At 34.1% G+C, this 9,993-nt stretch overlaps 1 protein-coding gene across 2 annotated transcripts; it reads right to left on the bottom strand.

Moving 5' to 3' along the window:
• Positions 1-446: 446 nt before the first annotated feature.
• On the bottom strand, positions 447-7,570 carry LOC148272754 (solute carrier family 35 member B1 homolog). Of its 2 annotated transcripts, XM_088239610.1 has the most exons (4): positions 7,396-7,570; positions 2,534-2,742; positions 821-943; positions 447-740 (listed from the first exon to the last, which is right to left on the bottom strand). In XM_088239610.1, the coding sequence occupies exons 2-4, from the start codon at positions 2,720-2,722 to the stop codon at positions 462-464; spliced, it is 591 nt and encodes a 196-aa protein (XP_088095736.1). In that variant the 5' UTR covers positions 2,723-2,742; positions 7,396-7,570; the 3' UTR covers positions 447-461. The 2 variants fall into 2 exon arrangements, with proteins under 2 accessions (XP_088095736.1, XP_088095734.1); XM_088239608.1 differs by lacking the exon at positions 7,396-7,570 and having other exon boundaries at positions 2,534-2,766.
• Positions 7,571-9,993: the final 2,423 nt, after the last annotated feature.

The raw sequence follows: 9,993 nt of genomic DNA, 5'->3' as shown, positions 1-9,993 counted from the left end.
TGTTACATTTACTTATGTTTAACTATCTTAAAGCAACTGCATAACTTTGCTGAAATTACATGAAAAATGTTAACAGCACTTAAATTGTGACCAGGGTAAAGATGATAATGAAAAGAAACATGGAGACATTGAAAATCGCTCGCAACAGTACATAAGACGTAAATGAAATTCACTTCAAATACACAAAACAATGTATCTGAACAATTTCAAAACCTAGAAGTTTTTTCTGTAAAAATATTAGGAAGAAAACAACATATTGGTGGGTAACATGTATAATAATAGTGCTCATTTAACATTGTCAAAACAAAATTTGTTGTAAAAGTCTTTAAATAAATTATGAAATTTTTCTACCTTACGTCAAGTACCTAAAAATTCAGACAGGCGTTTGTTTGGATTTAGAATTGTACAACTGAGCAGTATAGAATCCATGCTACCACCATGTACCGCACATATAGAGTAATTCACAATTGAAAAATAACAATCAAAATAGAGATAATTATAAAGTCAACCTGAACAGCTCCAGTTAGGCCATCCATAGTCAACGAGAGCAAAAGGAGCAATTCCCCGATTCCAGTGCTGGTGACTTCAGTTCCTGGTTTGGTTTGTTCCTTATACATAAAGGCGATCACGCCGGCTACTATCAAGAAAACAAAGAGGTATCGCTTCATCGGGTAGTTCTTGCGACCGATCAAAACTCCGAGAAGCATTACTGGAATCGGTTTAGCCGACTTTCCAACAACCTATAATGATAAAAATATTATCACTCAATGTAATGGTGTGTGAGGAACATTTTAATGCTCAGTATTTTGAGTATAAACACCTGTGTCGGGTAGTTCACCCACTGCAGAGCCATATTGGAGCAAACCATTGCCAGTAAATAAGTCAAGGCGGAACTGAAATAGTACATTGTTTTAGTATTGTCCACGTCTTGAGGTTTCGCTGCCTGCAAATAAAAAACTACTATTATGAAGGATACATAAAGGTAAATATAAGTAAAGGAAACAATATAGACGATTCCTACTTGCACTTAGAATACACATTTTATTTATGTACATATTTTAAGCCCATTAGAAATTACAAAACATTATTTTTTAATAAAATGTGTTTTAAAAAAAACTGTAAAAATGTTTTCAACCGAGCGGTTGCAAAGCTACACAAGCTTCTTAATCAAAGTATATCTAACTAATGAAAAGAAAAAAAAGTTATTAAAAATAAATTGTTTGATTATTATTATTATTATTATAATGAATAACAACAAAATTAGTGCTTCAAATGAAAAATTATAAAGCACATAATTAGTTTATCAGAAGAAAAAAAACGGAATACTGAATGTTAATTGTTCCATTGATGAGCAATCAAATCATTTAGTGTATGGTACTGGACAGGAGTATGGATTTGATATTAGTTCTAATTTCTTGCTTTCTAGCAAGATACATCCATTTTAAAAAAAACCTAATAGTGTTCACAAAATGTTGATAAAGGCGAGCTTCTAAATACATTTAACAATGTTTTGAGTATGTCCAAATGTTTGCAGACAGGCTGGATTTTCTCCCTAGGGAGTTATTTCAATCTAAATTTGTTGCAACAGAGTAAGAAAACTCCCTAGGGAGGAAATACAGCCTGTCTGCAAACATTTGAACATACTCAAACAATTGTTGAATCCCCTAACTGGTATAAGAAGTATAAAAATTGGAAAATTGTTTTCAGGCATTGCCTAGTAGATTGGTTCAGTTGAATGAATCTCACCCACATGAAAAAGTTTCAGCACTTTTACTTCAAAAAAGTCAACTGATGGAAGTGTCAAGGAAATATGGCTGTTTAAACATAGGCAGAATGGTGAATGACACAGTGTATAAAGCCAATGACAGATCATGAGCCCTGTATATGCCTAGACTTGCATATTCCCTTCTACAAAAGCGTTTTCCCTCTCTGTTGCAACAAATTTAGTTCCAAATACATTTTTATGTACCAATATGTGTCTTTAATGCTTCATTGAACAAACAAACCATAAAATTAAAATATGGCCAGTAAAGACATCCTTAAAATTGAAAACAAATAATTAAATATTTCCACGATGATTTTACATAAGTATGAGTTTTTGATTCTCTGATATTATGTAATAACATAGATAGCCACGAAGCTGAGTTGTGACCTCATACGCCAGTTACAAGTTGATAGATTCGAAGATAACACCCTTATACCCGTATGCAGAGACAAAACTTAAGGTGAGGAAAGTACATTCTAATATCAAATGCAGAGAATAACCCGAAGGTGAAGACAATAGAATGTACTTTCCTCACCTTAAGGTTTGTCTCTGCATACGGGTATTAATATTAATTTAGGAAATTGGATTGGGCGGATATGAAAAATTAAAAAAGAGAAAATTGCAGTCATTCTTTGGTTCCCAAAACCTTGAGTGTGCCACTGCTGAGTTTATATGAAAAGTACAATAGATCAATGAAAATAAAGGTGATTAGCACATAATTAACATTAGTATACTAGTCTACATATTTCCAAAAAACAGAAAACTTACCAACATTCCTTTCGCAAATACATAATTGCAAACACATTGTACTAAAACAAACATCAGGGCGCATGTGTACTGTTCCCCTTCGCCATCTCCATATCTGCCCCTTGTTATCTTCTCTTGCAACATTCCAAAGCAGAAGTAGCAGAAAAATATGCCAGAAGCATATACGAGAAACTTGACATCATTCTGCATCTTGTCTACTGGACTAATGGCTGAGAAGTAATAAGAATCGCATGAGGACATGTGATTTGACCACACTATTTAAACGCTCATGTTTGATCAACTGATTCGGGTATTAGATGTCCAACTGAACACACAGAGGATTTTCAACTACAAAATGTGCGACATTACAAGTTAAATTCAAATTAAGTTTTCAATGTGTGAGTCAAATTCAAAATTGACACGTAACATTGGGACACGGTTACTTTTAATAGCAATAGCATTGTATATACAATGATATTTCTTGTAAAAACTGTTTTTTTTTAATTTATTTATAAAACAGGTAGAATATAATTCAATGAAAATTAACAGGACGTAATTTGTAAGTTTGAAATTATAGATAGCATTGTATATACAATAATATTTCTTGTAAAAAACGTTTCTTGAAATTTATTTATAGAACAGGTAGAATATAATTCAATGAAAATTAACAGGATGTAATTTGTAAGTTTGAAATTATTTGTTTATATCTAGGCAGGAATTTAGGTATTTATATCCACCTGAATCAGCATTTGGGTGTTTATATTATTTACTTAATTATTTCAGTTTTAATTTAAATTCCTTTTTATGAAGGGGAACAAGTTTTGGTTCATTCTGAAACCTAAAACTTGTTTTTATAAAGGGTTTTTCAATTGGAGCGGGTAGATTTTGACCATTTTGTTTTGATGGCATCTGTCAAATAATTTTTAATTATTCAGTTACTTATGCCAAATCACCATGGCAAGTTACACAATTGAACAGCACGTTCAAACGATAAAATTATTTTCGTACTGTTCACTGAGAGATTAAGCAAAGTCTGAACAACAATATACCTACCCAACATACACTAGATGATATTGTTTGCCAATGTCCGGGCACGTCGATGACGTGCACAGGAATTAGGCTGTTGGAAAACTATCATGACATTAAAAAAAATATATAATTAATTCGACAATACATCGTTTATACAGCAGCTTACCCACCACATACCGCACACCGCATCTGAGGACATAAGTCTCCTTGGCGGTGCAAATCATGACATGTTGGAAATCGTTTTTGTACTCGAATTCGATCAATAGAATATTTAGTATTTGTGGCTCTGACTGGATCGTACCTACCATGTATCAACCAGCTCATGCAACGATGATAATTTTCGGAGAAACGTTTCTCGGCCGAATAATGTCAAAAGGTGGTGATATCGACTGGACGCCACGATCCTCTGATTTGACCACCCCCAATTTTTTACCATAAGAGATCTTATTGAGAAAGGTGTACACCATCAAATAATGACAATTCTTATGTTTAAGAATAACATCCGAAAATAAATTGTCAAAATAACAACAGAAGTCTGCAAAGATGTTAGGAAAAATATGCTGCAAAGAGATTGCATTTTAGCTACGAAAAGAGGCGGCCACTTAATCAACATCATATTTCAAACTAATTTTTAAAAGCCGTTAAATTAATCAGTAAAAATTGTGCTTCATTAAAAAGCTATTTTTAATCAGCCTGAAATATAAAACCCACCCCTTATATTGTCCTAGATTCCCACATTCCCAATTATTCCCACATATTGACAAGATGTCTGTTATTTTTATTTTTATAGTCTCTGTTGACACACAGAGTAAAGTTAAATATAAAATTTGGCATCTAAAAAAATTAAATTAAAATAAAAAGTTAGTTCTCTTTAACTCTCGCTTCCCGTTGATAGCCAGTATATGTTGCATCTAATAACTTGAATACTTCTTTAAATATAATGTATTCTAGGTTGAGATTTTCGGTTTCCTCCGTTACACATTTACGTATCGGTAAAAATATATGTTTATAAAAGGTTTTTCAATTGGCGCGGGTAGATTTTGACGCCCCGTGGTGGTCATTTTGTTTTGATGACATCTGTCAAATATTTTTTTTATTATTTAGTTACTTATGCCAAATCACCATGGCAAGTAACACAATTGAACAGCACGTTCAAATGATAAAATTTTATTATCAAAATGAGTGTTCGTTAGTGCAAACGTTGCGCGCATTGCGCCCATTTTACGGTAGACATGGTGGCCCTTCACAGTCAACTCTTCAACGTTTGGTGGCCAAATTTGAGACGGCTGGTTCGGTAATCAATCAGCCAACACCCGTACGTTCAAAGAACGCAAGATCGGCCGAGAACATCGCCGCTGTCCGTGAAAGTGTACAGCAGAACCCGAAGTAGTCGATTCCTCGCCGTGCACAAGAACTCCGCCTTTCGCAGACTTCAACTTGGCAAATATTGCGTCGGGACTTAGGCCTACACCCGTACAAGATCCAACTGACCCAGGAGCTCAAAGTTCATAACCATAGACAATGCCGTTTGTTCGCTGACTGGGCTTTGAATCGTTTGGAAGACGACCCCAATTTTTGACAAAAAAATATTTTTAGGGACGAGGTGCATTTTTGGATAAATGGCTGTGTTAACAAGCAAAATAGCCGTATATGGGACAACACCAATACACGCGAGGTTCACGATGTGATAATGCATCCTCAAAAAGTTACCGTTTGAGTTGGATTTTGGGCCAGCAGCATCATTGGTCCGTACTTTTTTAAAAAAGGACATTGGTGAGACGAGCGCTACAGAATGATTATAACCAATTTCTTATGGCCCAAATTTAACCATATGGACCTAGACGACATGTAGTTCCAGTAGGACGACACTACGTGCCACACAGCAAACGCCACGATTGACATTCTGCATGAACGGTCATGCGATTTGACCCCGCTAGACTTTTTCTCGTGGGGTTTCTTGAAGTCACAGGTCTATGGAAATAAACCATAATTGACCAATGCCCTAAAGGTGAACATAACACAGGCCATCGCTCAAGTTCAGCCGGATCTACACGGAAGAGTTATTGAAAATTGGACCACTCGGATCCGTGCCTCTGTAAGAAGCCGAGGCGGGCATTTAAACGATGCCATATTTGACACTTAATGGCACATATGGGCCTTTCAAATAAAAAAAGAATTTTGTTAATACCTCACACACAACTTGTTTTATTTCATTTCAACATCTTCTTCTTCTTGCGGTGCCTTTTCAGGTCCCCCCGACATTGGCGATCACTATATCGAAAGCATCTCGGTCCTGTGCTACTCCGCAGCCAGGACAACTGCTTTTTGGATGTACTTGCCATAGTGATTGCTGGGAAGAGATGACCAGAGTTGTTTCCCGTTGCCTTCTTTGGTGGATTTTTCTTTCGGGGTTACCTTCCCTTAGCTGGTTGGTTCTGGTTTGGAGGCGCCAGAAACTCAACTTTCACCCCCTCGTTATCTTCTGTGATCACACCGTTATGAGTGTGATTCCATTGCCCGGGGTTCGCGATGTGGACGCTAACGAGTTGGACTAGTCAGTAGTGTTGCCGGTGGAATGCAACTGGGCGTTTGCAGCATTTTATAGAATCACACCCTCCGGCAAGATGCGACTCACTGCGACTCACTGCGACCCTACTAACGGTTCGAACCCCAATAACATCTACCCGCCCTTATTGAAAAACCCTTTAGATCATCTAATGCAGTTAAGTCAAGATTTGTTGGAAATTTGTCATTAAAAATAGTCTACCTCATCTAGGTTATAGATATGCGAGAATATGCAGATTTAAAAAATGTGCCGTATGACTAATTTTATACCTTTGCCAGTAACAGACCTGCTTCCAATTGTGAAATTGACAATTTGAGATCACCAAAATGTTCATCAAAACTATAATTACATACATAATCAATCAAAGTATCAGTTGAAATATGGTATAATTTAGGATACAAAACATATTTTTTAATATAGGCAAAACATCATCACATTCCATTTCCGCTCCCTAGTTGGAGCATATGGTGTCCACAAAGACCCTCCAGGCATCTCTGTTGGCTGCCAGCACCTGTACATCCTCCCAAGTCAGGTTCGCATCCTGTAGTTCTGATACGAACTGCCAACTAACAGTCAGCAGCGGACGTCCAGGATGTTGAGAACTTGATGCCTTGTAAAGCAGGCAAGCCTGATTAAGGCTCCCAGGGCTGCGATTATGAATGGCTATCTTCATCGGTATAAACTAATATCGATATTTATGAACGAAAGTGTGAATATTTGTATGAAAATTCACAGTATCTTCGTAAGTAACTGGTAATTGAACATGTTAATTAAAAAAATTGTAAGCATGTTCTATTTTTCATAAAGTAAACTTAATTTAACTTTGTAGATAAATTTTATCTTCCCGTCATAATCGAGGCCCAGAGGCGGCATCCACAGTATATGACCATGCCAACCGTATCGCATCAGCTTGATGACAGTCGTCACCGGAACTTGCTGCGTCCGTTATCTTATTACTACATTCCTTACAAAGTCAAAACATCACAAATAAGATATTTTTATGAATGCGAAATAATCGTAAAAAATACTAATGATAACAATCTGGATCACATTTAAAAATCATCATTTATAAAACATCTTATAAAAATCTGGATGGGTTCTAACAAAAATGATGAACAAAAACTTTAAGTTTAAAAAGCCAAGAAGATAAAAAAAAAAGTTAGAGCCAACATATTCAAAAAATAATTGATGACAACGAAAGAGATATATTTTTTATTTAATGGATACATTCGTAGAATATGGTATTTTTAAGGATTATCGGAGAAACAATATTTCAAATCATGCTTACAGTTTTTTGGGAATTATTTGCACGAAATTAATATATCTCACTGATAAATTTAAGTGAAAACTTATTAATTTTAAACTGGTAAAACTTCCAAACTAAAAAACTGTCGAGCTGTTTGAAAACTGTCAAGTGTCAACCGAACGCCAACGTCGCCAACCGAATGAACTAAACCAGAGATCATACACGTAGAACTAAACATACACGTCAGTTGTTATAGCGATGTTCGCGACCGAATCGTGAGTTATTGTCTATTGCCGAGTACACAAATTAGAATCCAGAAGAGACCACCACATTTTTTTTTATTTGAATACTTTTTGCACCATAAGAAATAAAAAATGAACGAACTTTTAGTAGAGTCTTTATTCATTTTTATACAATGATGTCATAAAAAGAACATGTTAATAAAATGAAAAAAAGAATGTTCTAAAGCACTGGCCAACTCATTTATGGTAAAATATGGCTTTACAATACAGGGCTCATTTTCATTGCCCATTCCCTTTCATTTACCTTTAGTCTCATTCCTCTTTTTTTCCGTTATCGCAGTAGATCTTAATCATTCCCTTTTTGTTTCTAATGGTGCTTAGGCCGATATATTAGTTCACAAATCGTAGCGTATCTTGATCATTTTTGTTACATAAAGGTAAGAGAATCAATTTTACGATTCAAGTGCCAGTCCAGGGAATATGAAATATTTTATCGTAAAAAAACATTTTAAATTAATGTTTCGTATTATTAACTCATTTTTTTATTAAATGGCAGCTAAGTGTTTGGTCTTAATAACGTAAGCCAAAAATATAGTAAATAACATGTATCTATATACGTTAACAGTTTTGTACTTATTCGTTTTTAAACTATTTTGACAATGACCAGATAATAAAATGGGAATTTCTCACTTTTTCTTCGTTAACTTGCTACAAAAATGTATTTTTCGCGAAGCAAATATATTGACACCATTTGGACTGACCTCTAAACGCGCTACACTCTGGTAGTAAACATTGGAAATATTTCAATTAGCCATCACTCCTCTCAGACCATTTTTTCTGGAATTATTACTTTATTCAAAAGAATAAAGATTTTTCCGGTAAAATATAAAGTCAAAATTTTGTAATGTGAAAATGCATAATCACCGCAATCCCAATTAAAATTGAGTTGCGGTTTCATGGTTATGTCGGACACTAATAATTTTTTCGTGCTACAAATCCGTTTTATAATTCTACTACAACTTATTTTTTATTTTTTGAACACAGTAATTTACCATAAATACAAAATGATTAGTTTTTCATCTATTCAAATTGATTCCGCTAGTGATTGATAAATAAGTATTTATAAGCAGATGTATATACTCTAAGTTTATAAGGTATTTTGTAGGATATTTTGTAGGGAGTAGGAACATTATAATGCTCCTACTTCCTACAAAATATTTTTTTCTTCGCATGCTTCCCATAACCGCCCTTTTACAGGATTTATTGATATGTTTATCTAAAAAAAAAAAGAACTAACCAAGAAATCAAATTTATACTTATCGTGACACTAAAAAAAAACCTTTAGTATTGAAATAATAATACCTACTAAATTAGCTAATTAAACCTGATTTCCTACTTACTAAAATAGATGATGTCAAAACTTAAATGAAATAATATTTACTCATGTCAATTTACATAATAATAATGCAATCTTAGAGTACGTACTCTAAGGGTGCAATTGTTAAATTAATGAACCCTATAGGTACTCGTTTGTGATTGTATTCCAATTCTAAAAAGAATAGATATTTAATTTAAGTAGGTACCTAAGTGCTTGTTTATGTTTGAATTCCAAAACATAAAATAGTAAATTATTTTCAAATAAAGAATTCTTTTAGCAAATGTCAAACTTTGCTCAGAGATGCACTCAAGAATGCGATTTTCAAAAATGTACAGAATATCAGTTGATATTATTTTAGAATAACCAAAAATTCAGTAAAAAGAAAAAAATGGATAGAAATTATAAAGAATTCAATTAAGTAATCTGATTGGGATCCATAAAAAAACGAATACTGTCTGTAAACATTAAAAAACAAACTTTTTGTTATAAACAAAAAAATAACATCCATCAATTTTTTTGTATACGCATTCTCGGTGAATGCAACTCTGGTGATGAATAAAAAAAACATTTACGCTCCTAACTTTTTTTTACTAAATAAATTAAAGATTTTATGAGATTTAAACTTTCTCGCGGCAAAAATGTACATTTATCTGAAAACCGCACGTAAATCGGTCCGGTAGTTATCGAGTCCGTCGAGGACAACCATTCGAACTTTGCCTTTTATATATATATAGATCAAAAATTAATCCGACACAAATTATTCACCTATTAACTATCGCCACAGTTCATTGAGTCTAATACCCGTATGCAGAGACAAACCTTAAGGTGAGGAAAGTACATTCTATTGTCTTCACTTTCGGGCTATTTTCTGCATTTGAAGTTAGAATGTACTTTCCTCACCTTAAGTTTTGTCTCTGCATACGGGTATAAGGGCCCCAAAACAATATGCGTATATTTTTCTAAATAATCCTTGATAATAATAATAAATTTGACTGCAACAACAAAAAATACTCAACGTGA

This window comes from Micrasema longulum, unplaced genomic scaffold, assembly GCF_059751315.1.
Source record: "Micrasema longulum isolate JH-2025_06_02 unplaced genomic scaffold, ASM5975131v1 h1tg002197l, whole genome shotgun sequence".
Taxonomy (NCBI): domain Eukaryota; kingdom Metazoa; phylum Arthropoda; class Insecta; order Trichoptera; family Brachycentridae; genus Micrasema; species Micrasema longulum.
The sequence above is the reverse complement of the archived record's forward strand: the minus strand, read 5'-3'. Positions and strand labels throughout refer to the sequence as shown.

Excerpts from the sequence above, each read along its gene's own strand:
- LOC148272754 (XM_088239610.1), bottom strand. The coding sequence starts at position 2,722 with ATGCAGAATGATGTCAAGTTTCTCGTATATGCTTCTGGCATATTTTTC. Across the intron at positions 944-2,533 it reads TATTTGCGAAAGGAATGTTG|GCAGCGAAACCTCAAGACGT; the intron begins GTAAGTTTTCTG and ends TTTTATTTGCAG. Across the intron at positions 741-820 it reads GGGTGAACTACCCGACACAG|GTTGTTGGAAAGTCGGCTAA; the intron begins GTGTTTATACTC and ends TTATCATTATAG.